We start from the raw sequence: 15,561 nt of genomic DNA on the forward strand, positions 1-15,561 counted from the left end.
AACAGTCTTAATTGACTCGGCCTTCCCTGCAACTGACAGTAAATTGTTACTCCAAACAGTGAGCTTTTTTGAAATTTTGTCGATAAGCACATTGCAATGAGCTTTCTTTAGACCTGTGGAACACAAAGGTATGCCTAAATATTTGAAAGGAAGCAACTCTTCTTTGCATTACAGCAAATCAATTATATTTCTTCTTCTTCTAACAGCCGTAGAAAAAATAACACTTGTCTTTTGATAATTAATCTTCAAGCCAGAGGCCTCACCAAAGATATTAAGCAAACCTTGCAAGGATCTAGAATTTGATATGGAAGCTTTACATGTGATCAATAGGTCATCTTCAAAGAAAATGTGACATGTAGTAGAACCAGCCTTCAAAGCCGTATGAAATAATTTAATCCTCCCATTATCAACTTCAGAGTTAATGAATTGAGTGAGTTGATCAGTCACCATAGTGAAAAGAATGGGGGAAAGAGGACATCCTTGATGCAGCCCCTTTGTAGGTTGAATAAATCCTGCAGGAGAGCCATTAAGGAGGACAGAATATCTTGTAGATGATAGAAGATTGGAGATCCATTTAATCCAATTGGAACTAAAACCAGCAGCTGTCAAAGTTTTTAAAAGAAAACTCCAAGAAACTGAATCAAAGGCTTTGGAGATATCAGCTTTCAGAGCCATAATAGGATGCTTATATTTGAATTCACTGACCATTTCATGCCCCATGATAATAGCATCCTGATTTTTTCTACCTTTTATAAAGGCATTCTGTTCCAATCCAACTAATTTAGGCAAAACCAGAGAAAGTCTAACAGCCAAAATCTTAGAAATGATTTTGTAAACTAAGTTACAAAGAGCTATAGGCCTATAGTCTTTTGGCTTAGCAGCATTACCTACTTTGGGAATCAAAGTAAGAAAGGAGCTAATCACCCCTGTAGGCAGATTTCCTGAATTAAAAAAGTGGTGAACAGCTGCACACACTTCAGTCTGCACAATAGACCAAAAAGATAAAATAGAGCAGGAAAGCCATCTGGACCTGGAGCCTTATCAGGTTTGAAATTCATAACAACAGCTTTAATTTCCTCATTAGTTATAGGGGCATAACCAATTGATCTTCAGCTGATAACAGATACCTAGTTTGAATATCAAATGGACCATCAACCTCTGCACCTTGGTAAATATCCTGATAATAATCCACAAAAGTTTTACTAACCACAGATGGATCAGTAGAGACATGTCCAGTATCAGTTTCAATAGATGTAATAGCATTGAATTGTTGATGCTGTTTCAACTTATGATAAAAGAAACCAGAACATCGATCATTCTCCTTTAACCATAAAATCCTTGACTTCTGCGCATATAGAATCTCCTGAGATGACAAAGCATCGTGATAGATGTCTCTAGCTTTTTGCTCTTCATCAAATAAGACATCTGTAGGGGAAGTTAAGAGGTCCACTTGAATATCTTCCAAATGCTGCTTTGATTGAAAAACCTTCTTTGCAATATCTCCAAATGTAGTCTTGTTCCAATACTTTATAGCTGCCTTAACATTTCTCAACTTTTTGACCAATATATGAATTGGATTCCCTGAAACCTCATCATCCCAAGCTTTTTGAATCACTTCCACAATACCCTCTTGCAAACACCAGATTTTTAACATTTTGAATGGCTTAGGACCAGTAGCAAATTGTCTAAAGATGTTGATAATGACCCCATAATGATCAGAAGAAGTAGAAGCTAAGTGAGACATTTTTGTACCTGTAAAAAGCTGAAGCCAAGCATCATTTGTAAAAACCCTATCAATTTTAGCTAGAATTCTTCTATCTTTTCTCTGTCTATTACACCAAGTCCACTTTCCATTAGAAGCAGTTAATTCCACCAGACCTGCTTTCTGAAGGCTTTCATTAAAATTATCAAGGAGTCTTTGAGGAACTGTTCGCCCTCCCTTTTTATCAGAGTGGTATCTAGTAGCATTCCAGTCACCAACAACAAACCAAGGACCAGTAACCATTGTAGCTTGCATAATCAAATGATCCCACAATCTTCTCCTACCTGTAACATAATTAGAGGCATACACTGGAGTACAAAAAATACCTCTCCAGTCTGGATTATATGAACTTGCAAAAGAATACTTTGATCCATCTCTGAAAGCACAGCAACTGAAAACATTATTGGATCCCAACCTATCCATAACTTGCCTAAGTCATGAGAATTATAATTGTGAAGCCAATTCCAAGATTTGTTAATTTTTCTGGAAATAGAATCAAATTTAGGCCTTCTCACCCTAGTCTCTTGTAATAGACAAAATGAGCTTCATTTGATTTAATCCATTGCGTCACCTCTTTTTGCCTTTTAGGCTTTTTCAAGCCTCTCACATTCCAAGAACAAATCATTCAGAATTTGGGGGATGGGAAGCACCCCCTTCACTTCTAGTCACTCTAGAAGTAGCCAACAATCCTGTGATATTCTTGTTCTTAATAATAGAAGGCTGTAAATCAACTTGAGGAGCAGCCTTTTCAGAGATATTAATCACTTCTTTCTCCTTAGGATCACCACAATCATCGACTTTTGCCTTATTATACCTAAAACAATATTTACTTGAGTTTTCATGGTATGTGCATTAAGTTATGGCAACTTTGCCTATTGTGATGAAACTAGATCCATAGACTGTGCCTAGAGGCATTATGCGTTAACAAAAGTATATGATGTCACTTCGATAGAAGAATTTCAAGCATTATGTACTTGCCATTTGACAGGCAATCCATTAAAACTTGTTGATCATCCGTACCTTAATCACAATTTACATTGATCGTTAAGGCGGGATTTTTTTTCCCTCACTTGATAGAAATTTTTTACTTGTTTGTTCAGCATATGAAGTTTCTGCAAATTTACAGAGAAACAGGGTGGAATCTGCCAAAAGGGTGATTACAAAAACCATCAAGCGTGAGCAGCCACAAAAAAATTGGACAAGGCTTAGGGATTATTATCAGTAGTCTATACTAGATTTTGTTTGATGAAGATGAGTCAGGAGAAAGAATCTTAGGCAGTTACTGGAGATTTGTTCTCATTGGTACTCGTGATCAAGGCTAAGAATTAAGGTTCCAAAACTTGATTCAGGTCACTATACATTTTATTTTACATTTTTCTGCCTGCATAAGACTTAATTTCTTTCTTCCCATGTTGCAGGAATGAAGCAATGGGCTTCTCTGTGGAGCACGGATATTCAATCCAGAGTGGGAGTATAAGCTGTGAACCTTAAGACATTTACAAGTCTAGGATTATCAGATTACTGGTAAGACGCTTTACCCTTCAGCAGATTTTTTCGAATTTTGCTTTACAACTAATAATACAGGTTGTCCTCCCTTATGGGGGAAATGATTGACCAACCTAGTGTCGTTTTTGTGAGTGATTTTATTAGTTCTCAGGCCAGAATTTGGATATTCTGAGTGGTTTGACAATATAAGTTTACCGTAATGCTGTGTTGCTCAAAAGTATGGCAAGTCAAGAACAGGAATGCTGTTTTGCTCCTCAGAATTTTCATAGATATGTTCTCTGCAACTTTTCCTTGTTTTCTGATATTCAGACGGTGCATTAAACACTATATTTCCCTATATTTTGTACTGATGTAAAGACAGTTTTTAGAATCAGTTATTTAATGATGAAATTCACTTGATGACAAAAGTTTAAGTATGACCACACCTTGAATGAGGTGAAAATTAAGAAAATATTGGTTGAAGATTACATGGATCTTACAATCACTAGAGATGCAGGACTAGATTGCTTGTAGACTGCAAGATCGTTCTAAATTTTATTAATTTAATACCACAACTCGACTTAATCCTGTGGATTGAATCTACATCACTTCATCTTAGATTCAAAGCATAATTCACAAGATTAGTAGGACTCGTTGACGTATCTTAACTTGTTTACTTCACAAATTGTTGCAGGAGAGTGTACCACAACCAGATGAAACAATGCCAGACACAATGGTGGGAAAACAGCTGATGAAGAAACAGGTAGAAAAACTCCTCCACCTGCTCTGTGATTGTCCTTACCCGAACCCGAGGTCAGCTCAGTCAAACTCATCATGTCTAGGGTCAACACATCATTCTCAAGTCTTAATTATGCTTAAAAAGGCTTTAAAACAACTCTCTAAGGCTTGGGGTTTAAATGAATCAAGGAAGGAACAAAAAAAGTTACCAGCTGCTACAGTTTGGTCGACCAGAATAGAGCACCGGTCGGCCGAAACGACACCCCCCCCCCCCCCCCCCCCCCCCCCCCGCGCGGAACCGGTAGACCGAAGTAGCCATTTCGGTCGGCCAGTTGTGACCCAAACAGTAGCTGAGGCTATTGGAATGGTCGGCCCCTTCGAGCTCAGAATCAGATACTAGATTGCTACAAGTGTAAAAATGAAGAAGAGCTTTGAATGGAACCCTGGAAACTGATCTAAATCTATCCCAAACACATTGAGAAGTAACATACTACGTTCCATGGTCATATACATCAAGAATAATTACAATGCAACATTTCTTTCCCCATTCAAATGAGAAATATGCAAGATCTTTACAATAGCCCCATTCACATCAAAATAGAGTCAAGAGTACTTAGTTATTTTACAAAGCCTTGTTAAACAAACTTGAATACATTCTTGCCATGAAGTTCTACAAATGAATGGCTCTCAATACAAAGGTTGCAAAATACACTTCTAATTCCTTTATGCTTGTGGTGGATTATCATCCGCCACCTTCTTTCTGTGACCTGAAAAATGTTAATATAAAGAGGTGAGCAAATTGCTCAGTAGGTGGTGCCTAAGACACACCTCTTGTGACCCCGTGGATCCATACAATGAATAGAAATAAAGACAACGGGATCATGCTATGCCGGGGAAAATACAACAACTTCAAATCGAAAATAAACAATGCCGTGCCATGAAATGCAATGCCATACTATGGATGTCTCATATATTTCAATGCCATGTCAATAGGAAATTCATGCCCTTTCAAATCAACATTCAATATCACACATGCCTTTCAAATTAAATTTCTAAAATACACATTTTAAGCCTTCATTCAACATTAATCTAGCTTGATAAGCATAATTTCTATTTCATAAAAGCATGTTTCATCTTAAGACGTCAATTAACGCACAACTACACATTTCACATACAACATCTAAGCAACTTTTGCAAGAATTTATATAAATTAAGCATGCTAGGCAATAATTTAAGAAGAAATAATTCACAAAAGTACAAGAACATGTGAATTAGGAACCCCTACCTCACTTAGATGCAAAAACCCCAATTCTCAAGCCCTAGATTCGAAATTGCAAGGTTGCCAAACAAGGAATTGTTTACATCAACGTGTAGATCTCGCCGAGCTCTCCGATTTGTCGCAAACGGCACCAACAATTTCTCAAAATTGAGAGAGAAATCAAAGTTGAAGTCTTGATAAAAAGGAAAAGAAAAATGGAAGGAAAAAGGGTGAGAGAGAGAGATAGCCGGGGAGAGCGAATGAGAGGCCAAAATGGCCTCTTGGCCACACTAATTACATTCCACCACTTCATAATATCTTTTTACTTCTTATTTCTACCACAAAATATATATATACAAACAATCTACATTATAACCACACAAATCACATTAAATAAAATAAATGAGATGCAAATGGATCCAAACAAAATCTCCGTACACGACAATTCCGGTAGCGGGTCCCATCCGGGACCGTCCGGCTTGAAAAATAAAAAAATGTCAGAATGGCAACTGATGCATTTCCAAGAGTCTTGAACTCAATGGAATGCCCCAACCAACTATTGGACACACCTAACACACCCGACGGTGTCTGGCACGCAAAACGAGAAAAGACAAAAATACCTTTTTAAAAATCAGAAAATTTCGGAAAAAGGAAAATGGTGAAAAACAGATATATTACAATCTCCCCAACTTAAAAGGATTTCGTCCCCGAAATCAACCCACCTCACAAGAGAAAGACGAAAGGATACAAAAACGGAGTACGTCTTTGAGTACCCCACGTAACATGCTATACCTCAAAATCCTAATCCAAAGAATCTCACATCCTACGTCACTCGTAACCTTGTGCTAGTGACCCAACGCAACCTCGACCGAACAGTGACCACAGCCACACATGATTACATCCTCTATTATACGACCCGAATCTGTGGGCCCGAACTGTTTAACCGGGTCCTTACCCGAACCCGAGGTCAACTAAGGGCAATTTCATCCTTTCCTACGCTCACTGGGGATACACAGATCATTCAAGGATCCAGAGTCTTTCTAAAACACAACTTAGAAGGAGAAGTCAAAGGTACAAGTTAATGGGCAGGGTTAGCCAGCTAATGGAAAGGTCAATCAGCTGATGGCCCTTCGTCAGCTGGTTGAAAGTGCGTAATCAGCCGGCTGATCCACAGGGTCGGTCGGCTGAAACGATCCCCAAAGTTGAATACTCTCGGGACTTTAGAAAAGAGGACTGTCGGCTGACCGATCATCTAACGTCGGTCGACTGACAAGGGGGGTTTGGTCGGCTGACTGTGCTTATTAGCCGGCCGAAACAAAATTTACTCTGACTCGACCTAGTGGAATACCAAAAATTGCACTGTCAGCCGGCTGATGGTCCTTGTCAACCGGCCGACAGGCCCTGAGAAGCTGCTATCTGCAGCAAATAACACTAAAAAGACTAGGCTTGTTATGAGCCAACCCGCACAAAACCTGATACGCAACCTAATTCCGAATTCAAAGCAAAACATACAATTGGAAGGCATTTATAATTTCTTAAAATATAACCTCATTTCCCCCATTGGCCCATTCAACATCATACATCTACATAGTCTCAAATTTACATCAAATTATTATCAAGTGTCATAATTACAGTACAACCATGCTTTACAAAAGAAATACATTTTTATGGTGACACTTTACAAAAGAATGGGTTTCCAAAATACAAAAGTTAGCAAAACTGAACTTCAAATCTCCGAACTAAGATTGTGGTGAACCGTCATTCGCCACTTCTTTCCCAAGCCCTGACAAATGTAGAGGAGTGAGCACAACGGCTCAGTAGAGATTGCCTCATCACCATCACATACAATGCAATGCATAAAATGTCAATGCAACCGCACCTCACACCATGCCCTTGCTTATTCACACATCCAATCCATACCATCATGTATCCACACTTCACTTCCCCACTATCACACATCTACACCCTCACCTCTTTTATACCTATCAATACCTTCTTCTATTCAACCCAATTAAAAAACAAGGCCAAGTATTTGGTGAAGATTGGATAAGGACAATATATTAAAATCCTATTATATTGGGCTGGACATGGGTGTAATCTTTATCAGGAAGAAGTTTGTGGTTATGAAGGTAGATCGCTTCTGCCCACACATATGCAAATATGGTACGAGTAGTGTACGCTTTCCCTAACCAAACCTTTAGCTGTATTAGGCCATCTCCAGCCCTCTTATTATAGGGCTGGTCTAGCGAGCCTGGCTAGCTCAATTTTGGGCCACAGCAGGCTCGCTTAAGGGAAGCGGGCCCACTAGTGCTCACGGGCCTGGCCTGGCGAGCTGGCACGTGATCGCTTAAATATTTTTTTTAAAATTCTTATTCAAAATGATGTCGTTTTGATGCTAGAATTAAAAAATAATAATAATAAAAATAAAAAATAAACAATTGCAAAACGGTGCCGCAACGGCTATTTTTTATTTTTATTTTTTTAAAAAGGAGGCAACGGTCCAAACAGTAAGGACCATGTTGCCCCCAAAAGCTATTTTTTCCATTTTTTTGGTATTTATTTTATTTAGAAAATTAATAAATAAATAATGTAGTCCTCAGGCACTATTTGATTGACCCAAATAGTGCCTAAGGACTATATTGACTTACAAAATAAATAAAAAATAATTTAAATTTTTTTTACCTAAAAAAAAGTGTTCCCCCCCCCCCCCCCCCCCCCTAACAACTATTTCTTTTGAAAAAAATGTGAAAAAAAAAAATATTATTCATCGTTATAAATAACTCCTATCATCATCCAAACCATATCCAACACATCTTTATTCTTCATTCTCTACTTTAAGCTTCATTTAAGAGAGCTCCAAATTTTTTGAAATTTTTTATGGTATCTTCCAAGAATCTCCTTTCATTCAAGTTCTTTGCCCTTTGAGTTTGTTGAGAATACTTCAATTTCAATTGTTGAGAACCCATATATTTGTTATGTGAATTGTGATATCTGTTTTTGGGCTCTGTTCTCATATAGGTATTCCAAATTGTTGTTATAAAGAAGAGAAGACTGTAGAAGAAATCAGAGGAAGTTTTTGTGTTCTGTGCTCATCTCTGATCTCCCGTACGTATGCGTGTGCATCTCTCTCTCTAAAACACACACTCTTTCTCTACCTCTTCTTCATCTCTCTCTAAATACACTTTTCCAATAATCTCCTTTCATTCAAGTTCTTTGCCCCTTTGAGTTTGTTGAAAATCAGAATAAATTTTCCGTAGGTATGCGTGTTCTTGCAGTCGACGATGATGGGTGTTCTTGTAGTCGACAATGCCAGTATCAGGGTTTGATTCCTTTTAGCTTCGCTTCCTTCATTTTATACGTATTTGTGTATTATCAAAGATAGGGTTGTTTTTATTGTTAAATTTTTGGCTTGTTTTGTCTATTTTAGTTTTTTATTTGTAATTGTTTTTAATTCATGATAATGGATATTGCATTATTTTTTTCGGTGAGGGCCGTGAGGCCAAAATTTGGAGAGCAGAAGTTTCTTACGTGGCTCTTGGAAAAACTGACGTGGCTCTGGAAAAAATTGAGAGGCGACTGCGGATGGCATTATGAACTAGGGATTATAAAACTGTCCACGAAAACTAGGTTTTCAAAAATTATCATAGAAATATGGGCTGACCTGTAACGACTCAAACTCGAGGGTCCGAATCGTTATCTGGGTCCTTAACCGAACCCAAGGTCATCTAAGGGCAATACAGTCATTTTCAAGGTTCAAGTATAATTAGAACGCATTCCTCGTCTTTATGGTACACCTTAGTATCGTGAAATAGGTTGGGACTGGGCAAAATGGATAAAAGAACAACAATTGGGGAAGCAACAAGAATCGTTCGACTTATCAATTTAGCAAGTGTCAGTGTTAAATTTCTGAGAAGACTGTTTTGATTTAACAAACTCAGTACTTAAATTATCAATTTTAAGTCCAAGTGATTTATTAAACATTTTTACCTGTTCAAGTTCCTTTTCCAGAAAATCAACCTTATGAAGAAGATTCAAATTTTTATGGCCAAGTTCTTCCAAATTTTTATTAGAGACAGAAACTTCTGACTTATAAATATCTCTATCAAGTTTTGCAAGATTCAATTTCTCTAACAAATTTTCAAAATCCTTTTTAAACTTAGACCACTCAATTTGCATGCTTGTGACAGAATAAAAAAAGGAAGGTAAATGCAACATATCAACAGAAGATATATTTTCATACATGATGCAAAAATTACAACAAATCAACAAATATGATCTACTCAATATATCGAGTAACCCGCTTTGATTCTAAATGTGAGGTTACGCGGTGCGGAAGCTGTTAGTTGATTTAATTGTTATTAACTTCTTTAATGACCTAGATGAGATTATTAGGTCAACTTGCCCAATTGTTGTGATTGATTAAATTACCTAAGCAATATGATCAATTAAACATCCATAATCACAAAGATAAATACTGAAAAGTAAAGCAAGTAGAGTTAGAGAGATGGCACCAGGATTTTTAGCGAGGAAACCCAATTGGTAGAATAGACCAATTGTTGTGGGAAAAACCTCGACTGTGCAGTCCAAAGTAAACCAATCCACTATGTTTGAAACAAAGTACAATGGACTTTGACTCAGACTCACACCCTATTGTTCTACCAAACACCAATCGCTGACAATCTTCTGGCTTTGCAAGGTCTCGTCCAACAGCTCTTGACCTCAGGCTTACTCTTGATCTCTGTAGAAGGATTGTTGGTAGATCAAACAACACTCCTCGAATGCTTTGACCCTTTCAAAGTGTGATCGTTTCACCCCTTTTCTTCAAGATTTGAACTTTGATGTAAAAGAAATAAATCTGTTCTTTTGGAATATTTGAATCTTTAATTAAGTTCCAATTTTGATAAGATAGAGAACAACACTACTAAGTTACTCATGAATATATGTGTGTGCTCTAAAAAATAAAATCAAAAAAATCAAATTTGATTTTCTGAAAAATCTCTCTCTAAAGGCTTTATCAAAATAATGAATTTTTGTTCCTTAAAGCCATACCTCAATAATGAATGAAAGAGGCATTATATAAAAGTTTGGAAGACCTAAGAATACTTGTAAAACAAGTGAAATTCGTGTATAGGTTTTAGAAGGAAATTTGGACCAAAAAGGAATCAAAACAGATCAGGAAACTGAAGTTACCAAACCTGATTAGAAGTCTTGAACTGGTTCAAAGAATCTTTGAACCGGTTCAAGATGGCCAGTGCACAATTCGAAGAACCCTTTTGATTCTTGAACCGGTTCAAGAAAGGCTGAACCGGTTCAAGATGGCCAGTCTTGTGCCGGTTCAGGATTCTTTGAACCGGTTCAAGATGGCTAGTGCATAATTCGAAGAACCCTTTTGATTCTTGAACCGGTTCAAGTTGGCCAGTCTTGAATTTTTCACAGAACCCTCAGATGTTAAACCTGTTCGAAAAATTCTTGAACTAGTTCAAGTTAGGCAGAATGTAATTTCTCCCTAAAAACTTTCAAAACTTCCTAAGTGTTCTCACACACTCACAAAACTTCCTAAAGCCTTGTTCTCATCATCCCGGAGTGTATTAAAACATGAACACTTGAACTTCTTCAAATCCGCATCCGATCTTCAATCTTGAATTTTTGAACTGAAAAATTACAACTCGATAGGACTTGTTTTGACAACGAAATTAGCCAATTACAAAATAAATATTTTTACAATCTCCTCAATATATATATATATATCTCACAATCAATTACACACACACATGCTTACATGTATGTGTGTGTATATATATTGCTATTTCAAATATATGGTTGGCCAGCATAGGATTTAAATCTAGTTGATTCCTCGTCAACCAAGTCCACAAATCAGTCCAGAAGGCTGTCATTGTTCTGCTTTTGTCCAATCAACTATGGAGACTAGGGTTCAATTATGGAGACTTTTCTCTACATTTTGTTTTCTAGCAATCAGTGATGAGGACCACTTGAGCATACCAGCATTCAAAATATTTGGAGAGGTCCACATGGTTCTTCACTTCCACCATTCTCTTTTTTATGAATTGTATTGGTAGACTTTTCTTCCATCACTCAATTATAAAACATTGAGGATAACTTGTTCAGCAGCTCCACAGAGAATCTATAAACCATCCATCTCAACAAGAAGAAATGGCTAGAACAATTCTGTACAACACTGTAACTGAAATTATCAAGAAGTTGGGTTCAGCGGTTCTCCAAGAGATCGGACTGGCGTGGGGTGTAAAGGGTGAGCTTCACAAACTTGAAAACACGGTTTCTACGATCAGAGCAGCACTTGTTGATGCAGAGGAGCAGCAAGCCACAACCTGTGAAGTTGCAGACTGGCTTGAAAAGCTCAATGATGCATTTTATGATGCTGATGACTTGCTCGATGACTTCCCTACTGAAGTTCTTCGGTGCCAAGATATGACTCAGAACAAAAGGCTAAAGATATGCTTTCAGTAGTTGGATGGCTCATGATATTAAGGTCATTGGAAAGAGACTAGCGACAATTGCCAAAAATAGGAAAAAATTTCACCTCATTGAACAGCCTATAGAGTTGCGTGTTGAGAATACAAAGAGGGAGGAGACTCACTCTTTTGTTCTTGTAGAAAGTGTTTTCGGGAGGGATGGTGATAAAAGTATCGTAGAAATGTTATTGGACAATAACATTCAATAAAGTGTGTCGGTTGTTGCAATAGTTGGGATTGGGGGGACTAGGAAAGACCACACTTGCACAACTAATATACAATGATGAAGAGGTCACTAAATATTTTGAACTTAAGATGTGGGTATGTGTTTCCGACCCCTTTGATGTGAAACTCATTGCACTAAAAATCATGGGTATTGAAGCTTGTAAAGGCCTCACGTTTGAAGATGTGCAAATTCGCTTGAGGGAAAAAATTGATGGGAAAAAATATTTACTTGTGTTAGATGATGTGTGGAATGAGAATCATTACAATTGGTTGAAACTGAGGGATATATTGATGGGTGGTTCAATGGGAAGTAAGATTTTAGTAACAACCCGTACTGAATTAGTTGCAAATGTTACAAGGGCAAATTCATCGTATATTTTAGAAGGCTTGTCTGAGATGGAGTCATGGTCTTTTTTTAAGCAATTGGCATTCAAACAAGGGGAAGAGTCGGAGAATCCATGTCGAGTAATAATGGGGAAGGAAATTGTAAAGAAATGTAAGGGAGTTCCTCTTGCCATAAAAGCTATAGGAAGCCTATTATACTCTAAAGATACAGATGCTGAATGGTTGCTTTTCAAAAACAATGATTTGTTGAAAATAGCTCAAGAAGAGGATGTTATTTTGCCAATACTAAAGTTGAGTTATGATCACCTTCCTTCGAATCTAAAGAGATGTTTTGCATTTTGTTCCCTATATTTGAAAGATGAAAAGATTAGTAAGCGAGAATTAATCAAATTGTGGGTTGCAAATGGATTCATTCAGTTAGGATATGAAAATCAACAACTGGAAGATGTAGGGGAACTGTATTTTATGAATTTACTGAGGCGGTCCCTTTTTCAAGACGTTGGAAGAGATAAATGGGGTGACATAATAAGTTGTAAAATGCACGATCTTGTCCACGACCTTGCACAATCGGTGACAAGGCTTGAGAACTCCACTTTGAATTCAGGTGCAGAAAATGTTACTGAAAGAAGTCGTCATATGTCATTTGTTTATCGTGTAAATTCATTATTTGAAATTCCAACCCACATGATGAGAGCCAACAAGTTACGCACATTTATTTTGAAGAATTAAGATTTATAAGAAACAGTTTTTGAAAGGATTGTTTCTACTTATAAATGTTTACGCGTGTTGGATCTATCCAAGTTGAACATCAAGACAGTGCCGAGTTACATAAGCAAGCTGAAACATTTAAGGTATCTTGATCTCAGTGGTAATGTTATCACAACTCTCTCAAATTCCATAACCAAGTTGCAAAATTTGCAGGCTCTAAAACTCAATAAGTGTTACACACTTGTAGAAGCCAAGAGATTTTCAAAAATTGGTCAGCCTCAGGCATCTTGAGCTTGATGAGTGCGATGCCTTGACTGGCATGCCGCATGGATTGGGGCAATTGACATCTCTTCTAACATTAACAAGGTTTGTAGTGGACTCAAATAGCAACGGCTTGAATGAATTGGGGAGCCTAAACAATCTACGGGGAACGTTAAAAATTGTACGCCCACATCGGGACTCAAGTAGTCAGTGTGTTGAAAATGCAACAGCAGCAGCAGAAATGATCAAGAAAACAAACTACTTGGAAGGGAAAGAATACGAATACCTTAAATCGCTGTTATTATATTATGGGGAAGAGTCATCGTTGGATTCCCTACGTCCACATCCGAATCTGAAGGAGTTGAAAAATAGGGTATTACAGGGGAGTGAGTTTCCCGAGTTGGATAATGGTTGACCAAATTGGCTTATCCCTCCCAAATATAGTCACAATTTATATGTATGGCTGTCACAGATTCAAACATCTTCCACCATTTGGGAAACTTCCTTCTCTCCAATATTTGACTCTTTCTTTTATGGATTCCCTGGAGTACATAGACAACAGTAGTAGTGGCAGTGGCAGTGGTAGTGAGCAGTCTTTACCCTCTTCTCCATCTTCATCCAGTGGAGGAGGAGGAGCGGCAACAAGAACAAGATCAGAACCAACACCAACATTATTTCCATCCCTCAAAGAACTTGAACTCTCTTGGTTGCCTGATTTGAAAGGATGGTGTAGAAGCGAATCCGTAGAAGCAGAAGCAACAGCAACGGCAACTTTACGAGACCAGCAGCAGCATCAACAACAACATTATTGGCTCCCATCGTTTCCTTCTCTTTCTAAATTAACCATTGAATATTGCCCTAACTTGGCATCAATGCCTATTCCATGTCTTGAACAACTACAACTCAATAAGGTCAGCAAGGAGCTAGTTGAACAAGAGTTAATGATGATGATAGTGTCCCACACCCCAACAATGTCTACGTCGTCCTCGTCCTATTCATCTTCTTCGTTTCTTCATCTTTCCAAATTAAAGTCTCTGACTTTAGGTTCAATTGAGGATCTAGTTACTCTGCCGAACTGGATTGGCAACCTCACATCACTGGAATAACATTCCATTCGCCACTGCCCCAAATTGACATCACTGCCCGAAGGAATGCGTTGGCTTGCTGCATTACAAGAACTGAGAATTACATTTTGTGATGACGTTTTATATGATAGATGCCAGAGAGAAATAGGGGAAGATTAGCCAAGGATTGCTCACATCCCATATGTTTATATTAAACAATAAGATTAGCATCCAAGGTAAATCCTTTCTCATCTTAATTTTTTTATTACCATAGAACTCCATTTTATTCTTCTATCTTCTTGTTCATTGTCATAATTTTTTACAAATCATTATTTCAACTCCTCAAGTAAACAAGATCACGGTTCATTCTACGAATTGCAACTACCAATTAATAATTGGCCTCTCTTGTATTTCTTTTTTTAGATTTTATACTCTTTATGATGCATTTTTGAGTAAAACTATATATATATATATATGTTTGCTTGTGCAACTACCATGGATGTAGAGTTAGAAAGGAGATCATACTTTTGAAATTTTCCTTTACCATGATCTTTTTTTTTTTTTTTTTTCCTTTTCCTTTTGACCTTCTTGGGATATGTCACATGTTCAATTTGTGCATGTGTTTTCAGGCAGCTTGAGGAGCACATAATTGGATTACTTTTACGGTCGCCTTCTGTAACGTTTCCAACTTTCTCCATTTTTCATTTTTCTGGGAATTTTGTCGTTGCAAGGGCATTTTTGTCTTTTCACATCTTGCGTACCGGACACTGCGGAGTGTGTCGGATGTGTCAGAGAGTTGTTTGGGGCATTTCATTGAGTTCAGAGCTCTTTGAAATGTAAGGGTTGCCGTTTCGGCATTTTTCCCTTTTTCTGGCCGGACGGTCCCGTCTGGGACCTGCTACCGGTATTGTCGCGTACGGGGATTTTAGTTAGGTCCATTTGCATATCATATATTTTATTTTATGTGCATCATGTGTTTTATGTGATATGTGTATAATTGTTGTATATTTACATGTGTGGTGGAAAAAGAAAAGTCAAAAATTTAAAATGTTGGTGGTGGGACCCACCACTCACATACTTAGTGGCCTAGAGACCACATTTGGTCTCTCACTCTCTCTCTCCCCGTAACTCACTCTCTCCTCCTCTAGTTCTTCACTTTTTCTTTTTCATTTTGGAAGCAAACTTCAAGTCTTGATTCCTCCTTCATTACTTGGAATTTTTGGA

At 37.7% G+C, this 15,561-nt stretch overlaps 1 protein-coding gene across 7 annotated transcripts in view; it reads left to right on the top strand.

The window, feature by feature from the left end:
• Positions 1-15,561, top strand: part of LOC132300448 (putative disease resistance protein RGA4) — a 36,603-nt gene that overhangs the window by 11,304 nt on the left and 9,738 nt on the right. For 2 of the 7 annotated variants that reach the window (XR_009480438.1, XM_059797514.1), the window contains exons 4-8: positions 2,863-3,092; positions 3,181-4,010; positions 8,262-8,348; positions 8,501-8,563; positions 14,967-15,012. Coding sequence is in view for 2 of the 7 variants with exons in the window: in XM_059797517.1 (XP_059653500.1) it covers positions 12,050-13,033 (984 nt within the window). In the remaining 5 variants the exon portion in view is untranslated. Of the gene's footprint in view, positions 1-2,862; positions 3,093-3,180; positions 4,011-8,261; positions 8,349-8,500; positions 8,564-12,034; positions 15,556-15,561 lie in introns of those variants that run through there. The other 5 variants (XM_059797517.1, XM_059797518.1, XM_059797513.1 and 2 more) reach the window with 4 other exon arrangements.

This window comes from Cornus florida, unplaced genomic scaffold, assembly GCF_030987335.1.
Source record: "Cornus florida cultivar Cherokee Brave unplaced genomic scaffold, ASM3098733v1 CherokeeBrave_3.0.0_Hap2_Chr03, whole genome shotgun sequence".
In the NCBI taxonomy this organism is placed as follows: domain Eukaryota; kingdom Viridiplantae; phylum Streptophyta; class Magnoliopsida; order Cornales; family Cornaceae; genus Cornus; species Cornus florida.